The 19725-nt window shown below is 44.1% G+C and overlaps 1 protein-coding gene across 4 annotated transcripts in view; it reads left to right on the forward strand.

Moving 5' to 3' along the window:
- GOLGA2 (golgin A2) overlaps positions 1-19725 on the forward strand; it is a 918457-nt gene that overhangs the window by 275620 nt on the left and 623112 nt on the right. For 3 of the 4 annotated variants that reach the window (XM_069609145.1, XM_069609148.1, XM_069609149.1), the window contains one exon: positions 4-87. In XM_069609145.1, coding sequence (XP_069465246.1) covers positions 4-87 — 84 coding nt within the window. The remainder of the gene's footprint in view (positions 1-3; positions 88-19725) is intronic. The other variant, XM_069609147.1, reaches the window with a different exon arrangement.

The following is a 19725-nucleotide window of genomic DNA, read 5'->3' on the forward strand; positions in this document are numbered from 1 at the left end:
CAGCAGTTAAGTTACCAGGAGTTGGCCATAGCACTGGACTCGAGTAATCTAACAAACCGACAGCTCACTTCAAGGATTGATGAACTGGTAAGCAATGATCCCGGCTTAAGCAAATTTGCCTGATGCCTACTGCTCACGCTCCTTTTCTTCCCCTCCTTGCCACGCTTCCTCTGAGGGGCGAGAAAGCAGCATCAATGCAGCAGCTTGAGCCTGGTGAAAGGGCACTGCAAGGTGTTATTTAGCAGTGGGGTTGCTTGGAGGAATCAATCTGTGGTGATGGTTTCTTTGGAAAAGATCTCTAGCGATATAGCCCATAGAGGCAGGGTCACTGTCACAGTTCTGCCTGTGCATGCTACTGCAGCACAGGCATGCTCACACTGTCACAGTTCTCCCTGCGCATGCTGCTCCAGCACAGTTCTCCCTGCGCATGCTACTCCAGCAGAAGCATGCTCACACTGTCCCAGTTCTTCCTGCACATGCTACTGCAGCACAGGCATGCTCACGCTGTCCCAGTTCTCCCTGTGTATGCTACTGCAGCACAGGCTTGCTCACACTGTTACAGTTCTGCCTGTGCATGTTGCTCCAGCTACTTTGACTCTGTGCACACAGGTCTGAAGGTGACCCCTGGTCTCCTGAAGAAGCAGGGTTCTGTTTATGTGGAATTGGTGGTCTGCTGAACTCCTTTCCTCTCTCTCCTTCTTGCCATGCAAATAGTACTTCACTTGACTGTGACCTACTAGCAACACGTTCTAAACCAACACATCCTTCCTTGATGATTTCCATGTATACGGTGTGTAAAGGAAACACTAGGTATGTCCCTGTTTACAACCTGAGAAACTGGGGCTAATCATAGGAGTTACACAAAGTGTATCCAAGTATAACGAGAAATGAATCACATAACACATTGTAGACACAAACGTAATCTTTGTACTCAAAACCTTAATATAATAAAAATTCCCTAACACAACTCATTTCATGCATGTATAAGTAAATACTGACTTAAGTATACTGCATGAGCCATGAATCATGAACTGGCGAATCGATGAATCTATGGATCTATGCATTTTGAAAAGTTGTGAATTTTATTAATTCTGATGTTTATGTGAAAACTGTTGTATTTATTTACTCAATGCAATCCATGTGTCTATATTTGTATTAACAGAACTGTATTTTATATTTTACCTGTATTTAGATTAAGTTTTTGTAAAGTTCTAATTTTGAACTAAATCACAATAAACATATTATTTTTATAAGTAAATGCATACAAACAATGTTGGTCCCAATTTGTAAATGCCATGTGCTTCCCTTTGCATCATCACAGTGAAAGCATCATACAGAACATACATAAATGATGAATAAATGTTATGTTCCTTATCGTGCTCACAATCACAATGAGAGGTACTTGACCAACCGGGAAATGTATATAGTTAAGTCCATAACATTAGTACAAAAAAAGACCTGTTCTAGTTCTATCTTCCAAAACAACAGTCTCCTAGAAGAGACAACGAGAACAACGGTTGTCTTCAATACGGAGCTCTTCCAGGGTCCTTGGAGCTAGGCACCCTGTGCTAATTTCAACCTTGTCCCTGCTGGGGCCTGGAAAGGAGGGGTTCAAAATGTCCCAAGCTAGGTTTTCTTGAAGAAAAAGGGAACTCCTAACGATGTGTTCCAAGGCTGTTCAGGAGAATTGTGCCTTGTTAATGATTGAAGGTACAGTACACTGAGTGGAGAAACCCTCGTCACAGATGGAATGGGCATTGTATGCCTTAAGGTGCCATTGTGTGGTGCCTGTGGTCTGCTCCTAAATCGTGCAGTACTTGAACATGGTTTCTGTCTTTGTACTGATGTTATGGACTTACAACTGCATACATTCCCCAGTTGGTCAAGTGCCTCTCATTGTGATTCTGGACACAATAAGGAGCAGAACCTTTATTGATTATTGATTTGTGTTCTGTGTGATGCTTTCACTGTGATGATGGGAAGCACATGGCATTTACAAATTGTCTTTGCTATTTTTGGACCAATATTGTTTGTATGCATTTGTTTATACATATATGCATGAAATTAGTTGCCTTAGGGAACTGCCATATTATTCAGGTTTCGGATAACGATTATGTTTCTGTCTACAATGTTTTATGTGATTAATTTCTTGTTAACCTTAGATACACTTGTGCGTAACTTCCATGTAAATAAACCTAAAATACAGAGTTCTGATGTGGTGAGTAAGCTGTCTGTGCAGCATTCTGTTTGCTGGTGCTGTGTCATGTATTGTATTTGCTGAGCGACGGGGCAGCAGCAGCCCTACAGATAAGGGGTGTATCGGCCACTTTTACTCCCTAAAAATAGGCAAATGATCCCCAAAAAATTAAAATGGGCAGTAAAAATAAGTAGGACCTTGTGCACCTGCTTTAACCCACACAGCTCCGTGGATATGTTTGAACCAGTAGTGCACGTAGTACCACAGGAATACATTACTATTACTGCATGATTGGAAGAAGCAAACATGTATCTTCTAATGTGTATGAATAACTAGGTGCATAGGAAATATTGTGAAAGCATTCTAGTTTTACAGTGAAAATATATTTCAAGGGAGAAGTCGTCCTTGCAGGGGCTTCTCTGTCAATGCGAACTTGGCGTTTCGGAACTGCAGCACGGCTTCACCGGGCAGCAGACGTCCTCTTCAAGTTCTCCTTCGGTTCCATCGTCCAGTGGTCGACTCTGCCTTCCAAGCCAAGAGACTCGCCTTTTATTCAGTTCTCTCCCATTCATTCCAGCCTAGCTGTCCGTCACCCAGCAGGTTGGCTGTCCTTGCCGGACAGTCAGCTGGCTAATCACTACAGAGTGCATTTGGGTCTCCTAGGAGACTTAGTACAGAGAGTTTTGGGCACTTCCCTCACTTCCTGCCTACCCCAGACACTCTGGAGCCAGGGGTGGGTTTCACTCCTGAATCCTGCCCAAGGCGAGCATGAACAAGGAGACTAAACCTGGTTTGGCGTGCAGAGAAAATCTCTAGAAGGACCTTTCCACAAAGAAATGGCGGAAGAATAAGACCGGGTGCCATTTTGACAAAGATGGCTCCCGCGGTTGCTTTACAGCAGCTGTTAACGCAGCCCGCGGTAAATGCAAACCATGGTAGTTAAAACGAAACCACTGCCACCAGCCATTGATCGAGGAAAGGGTAACGTTAAAAATGTTACATGAGAAACTAGACAAAGGGGATACTAAGTAACCCCTCCAGCACCCTATTGTAAGATAGTGTGTGCTGGGTCTAGAAAGTTACAATGGTAAGTAAAGTCAATTTCACTTCACTGTTCTGGGAAACAGTAGTTTATCCTAGGGAAGGTATTTAAACTTTTGGGAAATCTGAAAGACTTCCATGTGCCACTGCACTGAAGGTGCTGGGTGACACAATGTAAACGATGATGCCTATGGAGTTATGTCAGACTCCACAACCAAAAGAAACACAGAGGTAAAATTCACATTAAAATACACGAGAGGGTGAGAAAAAGGGTCTCACTCTCTCTAGGTTTAAAAAAATCAAGTCCTCAAAATCTAGCAAAGTTGCTGGGGGTCTCTAATGTGGAGGAAATTGGCACATTTCTGAGAATTCTCCCTAACACAACACCCTCAACACTCTTGCCCAAGTCACGAAGATCCGCCTGAAACATGCCTGAAACATGCCTCCAAACATAACACCTGGTACGACTCCGAACCTGCAGCCTTGAAACGCAAGTGCAGAGCTGCGGAATGAAAGTGGCAGAACTCAGGGTCACCCTCTGACAAACGACAAACCGGCCTTTCGCCTGCTCCAAAGGCAATACAGACTTTGCATCCGTACCAAGAGTCCACCTCCAGGTGTGTGTCTCCGGTGCATCCAACTACACGGCTAAACTCTTTACAATATGTAGGGAACTAGCCAACCCTTACGCAGTCTCCTCCTCACCTCTTACCTCTCAGGCCCTCTACAACGCACTAGCCACTCACTTCACTGCAAAAACTAAGGACATTCTGAGCACCTTTTGATTCTCTCTCCCGCTCCCCTTCTCCCACCTCCTGGCCTCCTACGGCCCCCTTTAACCCTCTGCCTTTCTCTTCTTCTTCTCTCCCATCACACCTGATGAGGTCAACAGAGTTGTCCGCTCCATGAAGGTCTCCTTCAAACAGGTTTCTCCCTATTCCTCCTGAACCATTAAGGGCAATATTGTCTCTCTTGCCCCTGTACTTGCTGATTTTTGCAACCTTCTGCAGACCTGTCTTGTCAAGCCAACTACTGCCCCATATCTATTACCCCCTTCCTTGGGAAACTCCTGGAGACGCTGGTTCCCCCAACTTACCCAGCGCACTGAACTTGTTGGTTGCCTAATGACCATCAATCTGGATTCCGAGCATCCAGAGGCACGGAATCTTCTCTTCTGAACACCCGTGAAGAATTGCTTGCATCTCTTGACTCCAACTCCCCAGCTGTTCTCATTCTACTCAATCTCTCCTTTGCATTTGGTATGGTCAACCACTCCATCCTCATAAATGGCTCCGTTATACCCTGGGTATCTCGGAGCAGGCACTGGACTGCTGGCTGACCTCCATCCTCAGTGACCGCACATCCCAGTTCATTCTGGGCTCTTTCTCCTCCCCCACCTCTATCTCCACCTGCACCATCCACCAGGGCTCCAACCCTTCTCCTTGGCTCTTTAACAACTATTTTACCCCGCTTGCACACCTTATTTCCACCTTCTCCCCAAAGTTCCAGTGTTATGCAAATGACACACAACCTTTCTTCAAACTTCCCTCTGATCATCTTCTCACTTCATCTATCATTCCTGACTGTTTATCTGCCATTCCGTCCTAGTGTCCTTCCACTGATCTCTGCCTCAACGCAAGCAAGACTGAGAATCTTTCCTATTGGGACTCCTGCTCCCTCTTTCTCTCCCTCACTCTGGCCGTCTTCTATGGGCTCGTCCCCTTCTCCTTCATCTGAAGCCAGAAACCTTGTAGTCATCTTCGGCTGTTCTCTCTCCGTCATACCTCACATTCAGGACATTGCCAAGAAGTCCCACTTTCAACTCCACCTCCTCAAAGGAATTCTTCCTTTCCTCACTTTCCCCCAGAAACTCAATGTGTCTAGAGCTCTGGTTCTCTCTAGGCTAGACTACTGCAATAGCCTCTTCCTAAATCTACACTCGTCCTCTCCATGACCCCTCCAGCTAATCCAGAATAAGGCTGCAAGACTTATCCTTGGCCTCAAACCCAGCGACCGTATCTCTCTGGCGCTAAACACACTCCACTGTCTCCCGGTTGCTGCAAGGATCACATTCAAAACCCTCTGCATCATCCATAAGGCTGTCTGGGGCCAGAGACCACGCTGTCTGCAACATGCTCTCACTAAATACTCTCCCTCCTCTGGCACCAACTCTGTGTTTAACGCTTTGCTAAACAGCGAGCTGGTGACTGATCTCTTTCCTCAGCAGCCTGCCTCCTATGGAACTGCCTTCCCCTTCCTCTTCATCTTGAGCCGGATCTCCTCAAATTCTGGAAGCTCCTCGAGACTTTCCTTTTCACGTCCTTCCCTTCCCTTCCTCCTTCCTCTGCTAAAACCTCACAGTTGCTGAGATTGGTGATCAAGGCCCTTATGTGTCCTCCTGGGTCCTGGCGTCCCACATACAATCCCCTTCAGCCTACGCCCTCCCAGTACTTTGCCTTGGCGCCCACTGGACTGTGCCACTACAGGCCTGCACTTACCTATTTATTGGTGGTTGTCCACTCCACCTAGGTACTTACAGCTGCTCACTCCCTAGCACTCCCCACTTGATACACCTAACACTTATCCCCTGGCCCCCCACCCTTTCTCTCGGAGTCTCGAGAGGATAGCTCAGCAGCAACGTGCTTGCCTTGGAAGCGAGACGAAACAGTGCAACATGGGTTCGAGCCTGGGGTCCGCGCTTAGAAACCTCTGGGTATTAAGCGCGTTATAAATAACCTATCATATCATATATATCTGCACGTTCTGAATGCTCACCAAGCCTAGTAGGTCCGCTTCTATCGTGCAATGTTATATCCAATTACTCCATGTTCCCGCCCTGTGGGCGCTTTGAAACACAATTTATTTGTTGTATTAAGCGCCTTACTAATGCACAATAAATACATAAATAAACATGCAATGTATTGGCATGAAAATCACTTAGAGTTCCTAACTTTCTTTGGCAGTATAAAACTCAGTCTACACTCGGTAGGTATTAAACTGTTACAGAAAGAGGTGAGAGACGTTCACTGGCCTGGCAGGGGAGGCCACACAAGATAGATTGGGCGGGGGGGGGGGTAGTCTTCTAGAACAAAAAAGAATTAGTTTGCCACATCGGCCTGGGTCAACTATGTAGGCATCTCCAATGTATTGCTTAAAGCTTCCTTTTTCCCAGAGCACAGCCATTGACACCCATTCTTGTCCTTCACAGGAAAGAGCCTTTTGATGACTCCACCAAAAAGGTACTTAAAGCATCAGCTGACAGATGCTAGTTGTCAAGGGTTTCTTTTTTGGGTAGTAGCCATGGTGGACCCGTGAAAGAAATTCACATGACCTATTGAAATATCTATTTTTAAATGTTTCATGTCATTTTTCAAAGAATTATTTTTGTCAGGATGGTCCTTTAGCTCATTAAGAAAGTCTCTTGTTATCACTTCAGGACTACTGCTCACAGAATGCAATGTCAGAATTTTCGTCCTCTCATTCTTTCTGGCTTACTTTGGTATTGGAACTGTGTTTGCATCATTGCAATGTCAGAAATCGTTTCTTCTCCTCTCCTAGTTTTTCATAGAAACCTTGGTGCAGTTCCCAGAATTCAGTCTGGGCCTTCCTCCTCTGTCTTTGATATACACTTTGCTATGAGAACTACAATTCCTAAAAGTCTGTGTCAAGTTCTACTTCAAATCCCAGTTCAGGGACCAAATAGTGGATAGACTTCACAGCGCATTATCGCCACATTACTATTCTGCCCATCGTCCTTTAATTCATGTTACAACATTGTTCATAATGAAATCATCTTTCTCCTGATGGCCTGCTTATTAAGATGGATTTCCAAAATCTGGCCTGGTGTACAGATTTCTGTAGGCCAACGTAGTTGGAGTGAACAGGGTAACTAGAGGTTGACCAACCCAATCAATGTAAGCACGTAGAGTGCTCAAGGATTAGTGTCAGGAGAAAGCGAGTGGGGTCAGGGGTGCACAGTGAGTCCACACAGTGAAGCACACAATTCTACTTAGACAGCTAAGTACAACATTACTCTATTATAGGCCCAAAACACATTCGAAAAATGAAACGAGCAAGTTGTTTAATCACACAACACTCCATTATCTAACATATACAGTCACCTTTAGGTTTGTAGTAATGCATACAATAACCTATTCAACTGAAAGGAAGGCGAGTAATGATGCAGTAACGAAAACTAGTTCACAAGAATAATGCCCTAACTTTATAAATCCATTCCCTATCTTGAATAAGGCTTGGTAACCAAAAGTTACAAAGCTTCTTAGGAGAGGGGTCTGATGTAGGAAGAGTTCTTGTGGTGGTGAAAGGTTTTCCAGAAGACTTGTCAGTAGTATTACAGGTAAGTCAGATTATTTTCCTATCCTTTAGAAGAGCTTTTAGAACAAATGTACAAAAAGTGATGGAATGGAATGGAATAAACCAAAGTGTGTTCTCAGGTTTATTATAGGGGAGACAATGGCACGAGTACTCAACCTCCTGTCTCAGATTTTCCCAAAGTGACTAGGCAGGTGGAATGGAAGTTGTTGAAGGTAGGTTTTCCCACCTATGACGAATATGGCAATATCATCACTCATTCTTTGGAGTGAAGCTTCTCTTACGTGCCAGGGAAAGGCAGTAGCTACCTGACTCTGACCCTAGGGCTGGCCATCTGCGGGAGGACCACGAAGGGGGGGGGAGAAACTCCAGAGAGGTAGGAAAACACTGAATCAAAATAAACCTTCAGATGTAATTCTTAATGACACTCATATGCATTTGCAACAAGCCCGTCTGACTTATTGTGACACAGATAAAGGATTCCCAGGTTTTCTTGACCAACAACCTCATTTACCACCCCCCCCCCCCCCACCCTCTCCTTTCTTTAGTACTGGGACGAGGAAGAGGGATGGAACAATGAGCATAACCAGAAGCGGTAAGCAAACGCTGCGGTCTATTCTTTGGAAAGTGTTAACTAATGCCGGGAAGTTGAAACCGCACGCCGCTAAACAAAATACAAGTGAATGGCAGCCGTTTGGAATGCCGGAGGCAAGCACATTGTGGAAGGCCGCCCGGAGACTGACGAGAACGGTGTGCAGAGAGACCGGGCAAGAGATGCGCACTGCTTTATTGCTACAGGCAGCTGGGGCAGCACGGCTAACAGGACGCACCCACAGTTAGTGAACCGAAGGAGACGAAAAGGCTGCGAGGAACGCCAGAGCTGCCCCATGAGCACAGAGAGCAAGTGGGTTACCGGAGCGATTGAGAGCCTGTGTCACATATCATTAAAGGTGTGAGAAAGCCTAATTGAAGTAATTGGAGGAACTGATGCAAATGAGTTTTAAGAAAGGGCCAGTGACCCAAATCTTGGAAAAAGAGATTGATACAAATACATTGTTAAGGAGTCGGTGACCCAATACTGGAAAAACATTATTTCTTGGATGAAAGAAAAAGTAAGGAGCGAACAGAAAAGCCCTGGTGGGATAGTGTACCAGGCAAACAGTGAGTCTGGGACTCACACCCATGAAAGGATATAAAGCCCTGGCAGGAGAGTAAACCAGGAGTAAGACGAGAGGTAGACCTGTGGAACAGTGAGAACTAATAAAAAAAGAGAAAACCCATAACCTTTTTAAGGATCAGTAATAGTCGCAATACCCTGGCAGGAGAGCACACCAGGGGTAAAAAGAGGAACTGTCAAAGTAAAAGGGAACAGCCATACCCCTTTAAGGTTAATTGAGATAAAATGAAGATTCAAGAGAATTGTTTTTAAAAGAGACTCCAGGGAAGAGCCATTCCCCCTGGTATATATTGAATGGTGAAAAAGAGGGAACAAAGGGAAAGGGTAATTTTCTTTAAAACTGTGGAAACATAATATGTAGAGAAACTCCAGGGAGAAGCCGTCCCCCTTGAAACTGTGAAGTGACATATTGTATAAAGGAAGAGACACAAGGGGAGAGTCCTTTGAAATAGTGGAACATTATTTGCCCTTTTTTTTCCAGAAGTACAGACGGACAAGGGAAAGACCAGAAGAGCCATAGGGTAAGGGAGGAGCCTCTCGTGGAACTTTTGATTCCTTTTCGTTTTCGGGACCTTAGAACTTGGTTTGGAACTGGAAATCTGCAAGTGCACAGCTTACCCAAATACCCATGTACACCTTGTTTTAAGTTTAAAGCAAAAGTGATTCCAGGACTCCGCGCCATCAAATATATGCTTGTTTAATTGTGTTGATTGTTACACATTCAAAAGCGAAAAGAGCCCATAAACGATAACATGTTTCGGCTATGCTAAGCCTTTTTCAAATCTGGGCTACATAATATTGCACAACCAATCATCATATGCATGTGATAATGTTTGCCATAATTGTATTAAGTAAAGTTTGTAGAGAGGCATGATATCGGCATAAATGCAATGAAGAAGTTACAAGAATTGTGACACAGACAGTATCGCGTCATTCCACAGTATGGATTATCACATCAAAGTATTAAATGAGAAGACAGAAAAACAGGGGTTGGTTAAAGGGGAGGATACAAGGGTATAGAAAGACATATCAAAAAATGAACAGTGTTGCAAAAATCAACCAACGAAATAAACCAATGGGGAGACAACACAAAGGAGAGAAAACCTGAAAAGTATAGTGATTAGTGAAATCAATAATAATAGAGCCAATATAGGCACAAGGTCAGCGTATTAACTAGTTATGTACGTGGTGTTAATGCTTACCCATAGTAGTATGAGACAAATCCACAAGACTATTGTCACTGTAGTAGTAACGGGGTAAGATCCCCAGAACAGAATAAGTACAAGTAAGTGTAATTTCAAGTATTGGTATCGCAAAAATGTTGATTAAGTTCTCATTCTAAAAGAAAATATTCATGCCAAAAATCCCCTATGTTTAGTGCAAGTAACCTGTTGTGATGTCCCTACTTAGTATTAATCACAATGTGTCTGAAAGTATCCGTGGGCTAGGGTGTAATACGAATACAAGAAAGAACAGGAATCCCGTATGCTAAGGGATACTTCCCTCATGCCGCACCGTATTGTTAGAAGTTTACATGCAAACTCATTCCAAAATGTCTTATTACAAAACAGAAACACTATGGTTTATAGCTATCCGGCTACGTATCCGGATTCACGAGTCTACGTCAAACAAGACCCGTTGAAAAACAGAGCATTCAAAGACCAGAGCTCACTCTGGCTTACCTTCACTCTGCGAACAGGCAGTCACACGCGTCGGCGAAATCAGAGTGCCGACCAGGGGCGCCATCTTGTTATCTCTACCATGTACGGTGTCCATGACAACGCGTGTAACTTTGCCACGGAGATCTGCGTCTGACGGAACGTTTGGAAAACGTCCGCCGTGACCTCAAGTATCATTAACTTCCCACCATCTTGGAGGTGGCAGCCGCCATTACCAAGGCGGTCCCTGAGCCCACTAATAACTGTTGTCACCAGTTAACATTATGAAACTTTACCTCATGCCGACTCAATCAAACGTGATCATTTGGAAGAGTACTATATGTAATGCAAGAAAAATAATTAATTACACTACATTATAGAGAAACATATATCACAGTAGGGGTACCAGCTTTGCACCTGCAATGTAAAACTCCAGGAAAATAAACACATTTCACATTCATTGAGGTGTACAATACTGCAAGTCTAAATGTACTAAAGAGCTATGATGCAATTTGCCAACACTACAGAAAGGAAACCATTTCGTTATCACTGTTAAGGCCTGTGACAGTGGAATTGAAATAACATATTGTTCGCGCTTCAGCTTTCCTCAGTGCTTTCAGTCTGTCACCACCCGTTTTATTCAAAGTCACTTGCTGTAGACCAATAAATTTGATCTCAGATTTATTGTGCAGTTGATGTACCTTCTGCCAATGTTCTGCTAGTGGAATCGTTGGATCCTGGCTGCCAATCTTTGCAAGGTGCTCACGTATCCGGATTCTCAAAGCTCGCTTGGTGCTACCAATATATAATCTTTTACATACGCAAAAGATACAATAAACAACACATTTTGTTTTACAGTTAATTCCCTGTTTAATGGCCCAATGTTTGCCATTAATGTCTTCAAACTCCTTCGTAGGATCATGTGCATATTTACACTGCGGGCATGTGCCACATTTTCTGAAACCCAGATCTTTTCTATATAGCCATGTGCCTTGATTATCTTTCATAACGTCCGGCAGCAGGGATGGACTAAGTATGGACTTAAGGGTGCTCACTCTTTTGTAGATTATACATGGATGCTCACCCACGAAGTTACAAATGTGATCATCCAATTTGAGTAGGTACCAATGTTCGAGTATTTTCTGTATTCTCCGGTGGTCAGGGCAATATCGTGTAATGAAACTTATTACCGTATTCAAATCAAGAGTTCCTCTGGTCGATATCCCAAAGTCTCTTGTTGCTTCATTGGTTTTATTTTCTTATATGCCCTTGTCACAGATTTATTCGAGTAACCCCTGTTCCTAAAGCGTTGTTGTAAAAGAGTGCACTCCTCTTCAAATTTATCTTCATGTTGGCAGTTTCGTCTCGCTCGAATATATTCACCTGATGGTATGTTGAAGATGGTTGAGTGAGAGTGACAGCTGCTGGCATGCAACGTCAAGTTCACTTCTGTTGGTTTCCTAAATGTCCATGTCTGTAGCTTATCGCCATCTGTATGTATTGTCAAATCTAAGAAATTGATTTTGTGTGAATCACAGACCCCTGTGAATTGTATATCAAAGCAATTCAAGTTCAGAGCCGTCACAAAATTCTGAAACTCATCTGTACTTCCATCAATGATACAGATAATATCTATATACCGTGTCCACATCTTGATTTTTGTCCTGTAAAAAATTTCCGGATAAACCGCTTTGTCCTCTAGCATGCCCATGAACAGGTTAGCTAGGGCTGGGGTATACTTGGCCCCCATTGCCACCCCTTTAATTTGTTGATATATTTGGTTGTTGAAAGTGAATACATTGAGATCCAAAGTGAGCTGCAACATTTCTTTGATCATCTGGATATGATTGTAATAAGGAGCCGATTCATTTCTGAAGGTATAGTCAATTGCTATCATAGCCCATTTATGCTGAATGGAAGTATATAATGCCTTCACATCAAGCGTAGCTAGCAGAAAAGTCTTATGCCAAGTAAAGCTCTGTAATTTCTGCATGAGACTAGTAGAGTCCTGTAAGTATGAGTACAAAAGGCTAGCCCTTGGTTTAAGGATAGAGTTGAGGTATTCCGATATGTTCTCAGTGGCCCAACCAATCCCACTCATGATTGGGCGGCCCTCTGGTATGGTATCAAAATGTTTATGGCTCTTAGGCAAGAAATACATAGTTGGAGTCACAGGTTCCTTGATTCCTAGAAAGGCACGTTCCTCATCAGTGATTAAGCCTTTCCTATGCCACATCAAGATATGTGTATCAACTTGTTCCAGTGCCGTAAGTTTGAAGTTGTCATTTCTTGTAACATAGCAGCCGGGGGTTGTCAAATGCCGAGAAGCCATTGCTAAATAGTCTTCTCGTTTTATTATAACAATATTACCCCCCTTATCTGCCTCTTTGATCACTATTTGCGTATCCGATTTCAGTGATTGAAGAGCTCTTTTCTCTCCTGATGTCAAGTTATTAGTTCTCTTGTGCTTGGTTCCGGCTTGGTTCAATTTATAGAAATCACATGAGACTGCTTTATAGAATGTATCAATAACATTATCGGGTGCCAGTTGTGGCACAAATTTAGATTGCGCTTTGAGTTCTTTAAATGTCAATGTATCAGATTGAATTTTCAAATCGTCCAAAAGATGGAGTACTTGGTACTGGTCTTCCTCTACCAATGATCGTATTAAAAAAGTATCCTCAATATCTTGGATTGACATGTCATTGATTGGTATATTCGGTTCCTTTGCTCGGAAATTCCCTGGAGCTTTAGTTGCGAAGAATTTTTTTAATTTAAGTTTTCTGATAAATTGAAACAGATCTATGTGAATGTCCACTTGACTGAAGTTACATGAAGGTGCAAAAGACAGGCCCTTATTCAGAAGAAGTCTTTCATTATGAGATATATCCCTGTGAGACAAGTTCAAAACTAAATCTCCTCTTACTTGGTACTGCTCATTTCCTTGGAGCTGGCTCTTGTATATCGTTTGTTTTTCTGCTGTGAGGCTTCTGCGTTGTCTTTTTCACCTACCCCCCTCCTTCCTCTTCTCCTTGTACCGGGGTCAAAGTATTGTTGTCTACAGGCAGTTGAAAACGGACTGATTTCTGAGCGAAGTTACGGTTGCCATTCTTATATCGCTTGATTTGATTCACATAGCCACCTGGTTCCTGTGACCTTGCACTTGAACTTTCTTGATTATCTATTTCAGAGTCCGCATCCGAACTGGCTGATCAGGTATTGGGAGTTGAGTGTCTCGAAGATGCTTTGGAACTAGAGTCCTATTTGGTCTGAAATGTATAAACTCCTTGTAATCGCGTTCATCTCTATAACATTTTCTCAGTTTCCTAATTTTAACCTCATCCTGGTAGATTTGTAAAATTTCATACATTTTATCATAATTTTTAGTTTTAGTAGCTTTGTTAGACTTCATGTCCGAAATTTCTTTTTTGATGATTTCTATTGCATCCACTGCTCTCTGATGTTCTCTAGTCGCATGCTCTATCAATAGGTCCATCATTTTCATTGAACTATTGCTCAAATTTGCTTCCCAGCCTTTAGCTAAATCTTTATCCAGATCATTGTTGAAATTCGGAAAAATGAGGATCCTCAACCCTCTTGGGACTCTGCCATTTGCTACATAGTTTTCAAGCGAAACTTTCTCCCAATACTTATCTATTTCTTTCTTGGATATTCTTTCTAGTTTAATGAATTTTGATCGTAAATCTTCTCGTTTGCCAAGGTTCGAAAAAGCATGGGTCATATCTCCTTGGGGAGTGAACAAATTCTTTGTTTCTTCAAATAAGCTGCCATTTGCGAAGACTTTGAATATTCGTAGATTGAGGTAACGGATCAGCCCCAATGGCAACTGCAATAAGTAACTGAAACCAATGGCTTTGATCTACGTTGCTCTGGGGGGTGACGCCTTACAATCCCAGGAGTAAAAAATCGATAATCTATTTCAAAGAGCATGCCATGAATATAGGATCATGTAGAGAAAACACGGATGTCGCAGGTCACTGTATCCAGACGGTAGTAAAGCCTAACCGTCACCACGAACAGTGTAAAGCAAACGTGATTCCAGATAGCTATAAACCATAGTGTTTCTGTTTTGTAATAAGACATTTTGGGATGAGTTTGCATGTAAACTTCTAACAATACGGTGCGGCGTGAGGGAAGTATCCTTTAGCATACGGGATTCCTGTTCTTTCTTGTATTCGTATTACACCTTAGCCCATGGATACTTTCGGACACATTGTGATTATTGTGCAAATTAAAAGTACTGCAAAAATAGTACAAATGTAACTGCTGCCACCAGCGTGTCTTTAAGCACATCTAAAAGTAACCAGAAATCCCATAGGTGAGAGTGTAGGGTAACACAAAAGTATCCCCCCCTCCCCCTAGGGGGGATACTTTTGTGTTACCCTACACTCTCAGCATTGTAAGATGCTGTGTGCACTGATAAAAAGTTACCCAAACAGGCAAAAAGGTCAAATGACAAACGAGAAACCTAGTTTCCCAGTACTGCTAGTCTGACGGACGGGTCTGTTTTCCATGACAAAATGAGCAAAAGGCCAGGGGAGTGAACCTGAATGCTTCACTTTCCTCTAAAATATTAGGACCTGTTCAAAAGCAAAATGTTTGGAGGTCCATAGAACTATGGAGGGAAAGTTGCTAAAAGGGAAATCTTTCCTAACAATAATATAAATCTATTCTCCCATTCTCTACTTCCTTTTCTCCTGGCCCCCTCACACAGTTACTCAATACTGTAAACGTGGGGACCTTTTTAACAGTGACCTTCCAGTCTAATAGTTTTGTCATGGCCACTGTGACTGTGGCCAGGATCAACCCTCTAAACACCAAGGTGGTGCTCCTGCACCTAAGTTACCTGATTTCTATCCTGTGTAAGGGTGCAGAAGTAAGACTCTGACACGGAGGGGTCATGGTGATTGGCATAAACTTTCATTCAAGTGAAAATGAAAAGAAAACCCCATCTTGCCCTAACTCTAAGAGGAGTTTCTCTGCCTCAACTAAAACTACTGTCTGTGTCAAAATGTCCAAAGTAAAAAGTCCCAAAGTTCAATATCGCAATCCTCGCTCTGTTCCTCACACTTTAAGGTAAACTAAATATTAAAGTGGCCTTTCTAGCCCAAAGGAGTGACTTCCTTTCCCTGGGTGAAAAGACAGTTCTGGTTTATTAGTTCAAGTGTTGGAGAATGTCTCCCTTCCCCAGCTTTCCTTATGCTTCTTTTGCAGTTCAACAATCAAGCGTAAATATCTGCGTTCTCCCATTGCCCTTCTCTAGGGTCTGCGACCCTGACTGGCAGACCTGGTCCTTTTCCACCAGGCACTGCGAAGAGGAAAAGTGGCTTTGGTGCTTTTCCAAGCTCAGGTGGGGCCCTGGCCCTGAATGCACACCTGATGTCCCTCTCTATCAGGTCTTAGTCCACAGCACAGACTTGGTTTACTTCCCTGCCAAGTGCTGGCTTGATCTAGATTTCTCGTGATGCTTTCTTGATCTTACATACAGATTTGGTTCACTCCCCTGCTAAGTATGGTCTGAATATGGCTTTTTCTCTTATGTAACAGTCCTGGGTCGCCTTGCCTCCAAGTGCTGTCACAAAGAAGATTAATACTTCTTGCAACTTGGTATGTCCCTTTCTTACAAGTGCCCCAGACCCTAGTCCACATGTTACCTTAACTCGTTAAAGTTTAATTCACTGCATTTGTCAAGGCTTCTCACACCGTCTGGGGACCCACAACCATATGCTCAGCCTCCCAAGTACCTGTAGGGTCCTGGCTGCAGCCCTCCGGTTGTTTGCAGGCTTCCCTGTGTCCCCTGCTGTTTTTGGAGCTCTGGGGCTGTTCCTGGCTTGTCAGTGGCTCTGTGGCTTCAGACCCACTTCGGCGTCTCTGTTCCCTCCATACCACGCATTCCTGCAGTGCTGCACTGTCGGTGCCCTCCGCAGCCAGCCTTTCAGTTTCTTGAGTGGGGCTTGTGAAGTTCGCCCTTTCAGCGTGTCTACTCCTGCTTTCTCCATCTGTGTGTCTTGGTCCCTCTCCTGGTTTCTTCTTCCGGAGCATCTGACATTTGTGTAAGTCCGTTGTCAGTTTTTATGTCCGTTCCCATCAGGGTATCAGGTAGTGCCTTTCGAATGGATTGTGTCCTCCCACGTATTTCTCATCTTGGACATATCCTTACCTTCAGCTTCAGAGAAATGTTTTCTCCACCAGAGGGCGCTCTGCTCGAGTATGCTGTGTCGATGCCCCTCGGCGGTATCCATCGAGCATCGACGTCATATGCAGTATGAATGGCTCGAGCCGTGCCCATTGGCCTCAGTTTTGTTTTTCTGATAGCTTTCGCTTTGTATCAACAAAACAGCGCTTCAGTTCTCATTAAAATGTCTTCGTCATCGAACCTTTCCACGCCTAAAACTGGCTTCAAGAAATGTGAGAAGAAGATGCCGATAACAGATCCCCATCGAAATTGCCTCTGGTGCCTCGTTCCTGACCATCGGATAGACGAGTGCGGTTCCTGTCAGTCAATGACCAATAAAGTTATAAAGGAGCGTAGAGGTAAACTGGCGGTGGGGGAGGAGTCCTCAAAGTCTTCTTCGAGAAGAAAGAAGGGCTCGGCTGGGTCTACTGAAAGAAGTCACACGTCGAAGAATTAAAGGTCGAGGAGTAGATCTAGGAAGTCGTCTTCTTCAAGCAAGTCAAAGAAAAGGTTACACCGGGCTCCCTCTTCCTCTTCTTCGACGTCTTCAGAAGAGGTTATCAACAGCCCTTCTAATCATGATTTCCTGAAGAAGTGGGAGGCATTCTGAGCTTCAATGTTAAAAATCTTTGAGAATGCGGCCCAGACCCCCTCAAAGAAGTCTATTGAAAGCCATGTCCCTGCTCATACTAAGTGACGGGGGAAGATCTGAGACAAAAAGATCTGGCGAAAAATCGTCGAGGGCGTTGTCGGGGGGGGGGGGATGCTCCTCGACGCCTCACAAGAAACGCCTACCAGTGCAAAAACCGGAGGCAATACTCGACAAGATGGCGTCGGATACTCATCCGCTATTAACATCGTCATCAACCGCTTCCTCAAAGCATCTTTCGAAGACGTCTGAGTCCAAGGAGTCGCCGGGCCACTCGAAGACTCTTAAGTAGAGTACTCCTTCGACGATATTGAAGGCTCCTTCCACTGCATCGAAGCCGCTACTAAAAATGTCAACGCCTTTGTCGACTCTTCGTTAATTCCTATTACTAAATCGACTTCTGTGTCGAAGGCAAGGTCTAGGCCACCGGAGAAGAATTTCCATATGGAAAATAGACAGGATTTTTTCAAATCCATGTCCTCCATTTATGAGGACAAATCCTCAGAGGGAGGAGGATGTTTCACCGGCTGGTGTAAAGTTTATAACAAGGGAAGTTCCTGAGGAAATGATTGACCTTTATTCACAAATGGCAAACCTATATGAGTGCCGGCAGTTAGCAAGTGGTCTGGACACATCTCCACAGTATGAGTTTGAAAAACCTGACTCTGCTGATCATGCAGATGCAGGATACAGGAGATTAATGAGTAGGGTAACAGAATGTATGGGATGGAAAAGAAATTCCCCTACTTGCCAAGAGGATGACATGACAGACATCCTTTTGGGGGGGACCTCCACAAGACCCCATACTTCCTTTTCACATAGCTTTGCGAAGTAAGGTGAACACTGCATGGGAACACCCTGTGTCAGCTCCTCAGTTAATAAGAAATTCACATCTAAATACAGGCCCTCTTCTTCAGACCCTGAATATTTAAGGAAACATCCATCACCTGAAAGTCTAGTGGTTCAGGCAGCCACGTCTACTAGGAATGCAGCATACCCTACAATTCCCCCGGACAGGGATGATAAAAAAATTGACTCTTTTTTCAGGTATCATGGCATTGAAATCTACAAATGTATCTTGCACCCTTGCAAGATTTACTTACACCCTGTGGGACTGTATGACAGCGGAACATATCCCTGTTGGTGACGGATGGGAAGGTTTCCTAGCCATAGTTAAGGATGGAAAGTGGGCTATGGGGGAATGCCTCCAATCAGGTTTGAACACTGCCGACAGCATCTGCAGGTCCATGGCATCTAGTACTGTGCCACGCAGATTTGTGTGTCTTTGAAAGTCTTTGAAAGTCAGATTTTGCACCGGATGTGCAGGCCAGATTTCGCAATATGCCATTTGACAGCTTGAGGTTGTTCGGCAGCAAGGCGGATGAAAACTTGGGGAAGCTGCAGACCTCTAAAGCGGCAGCAAAGTCACTTAGTGCCGCAATACGACAACCTCAACAAAGCCCCTACACATCTTCCTGGAGGGGTCATTCCTTTCGATTTTATTTCTCATTTGGCAAAGGAAGGGGACAGGCCAGTCAAAGAGGACAAAGGAAATTCCCTCGGGGTCGAGGAAAAGGTGCTAGATCTGCCCAAACAGCGACAACTGTCCTATCAGCCGCTGCAGCTGCCGCAAAACCACTCTGAGGCTTTGACCCACAAGACCCCGGTGGGAGGCAGGAGATCTCAGCATCTGGAAGAATGGCGGGGCATTACTTCAGATGCGTGGGCACTTGAAGCAGTATCCCAAGGTTACTGCCTTCCATTTCAAAAGAAACCTCAGAATCAGCTTCCGGGATACAACTCTGCCAAAATTCCAGACCCGCTCCTGTTGCAGGGAATTTTAACCCTGCTACAGAAAGGTGCAATAAAACATGTACCTGTAGCGGAGAGGAACAAGGGTTGGTGTTCACCTACTTTCTCATCCCAAAGAAGGACGGAGGATTGAGACCTATCTTGGACTTAAGAAACTTGAACAAGTTCCTCAGGAAGGACAAGTTCAAGATGGTTACCATTTCTCAGATCCTTCAGGGTCTCCAACTCCAGGACTGGTTGGTATCATTGGACCTTCAGGATGCTTACTTTCATGTTTCAATTCATCTCAAGCACAGAAAGCACCTGAGGTTCGCGATTGGCAACTCTCACTATCAGTTTCAAGTTCTGCCATTCGGGTTGACCTCCGCCCCGAGAGTTTTCACCGAGCTGAGAGTTTTCACCAAGCTGATGGTGGAAGTGGTAGTGAGTCTCGGGAGAGGGGAAATTCACATTTAACCCTAGCTGGACGATTGGTTAATCAGGGCACGTTCTACAGAACAAGACCAGTAACATTTAAGCAAGACCTGCCACTTCCTACACAGACTGGGCTTCTCTCTGAATTTCAAGAAGTCAATTTTTGCCCTCAGAAAAATTCCAATTTATTGGAACAATTCTGGATACTTTCTCGGGCAAAGCCTCACCTCCCATTCTGCAGATGGTAAG

Source organism: Ambystoma mexicanum, chromosome 8 (assembly GCF_040938575.1).
Source record: "Ambystoma mexicanum isolate Mex_15411 chromosome 8, UKY_AmexF1_1, whole genome shotgun sequence".
Classification (NCBI taxonomy): domain Eukaryota; kingdom Metazoa; phylum Chordata; class Amphibia; order Caudata; family Ambystomatidae; genus Ambystoma; species Ambystoma mexicanum.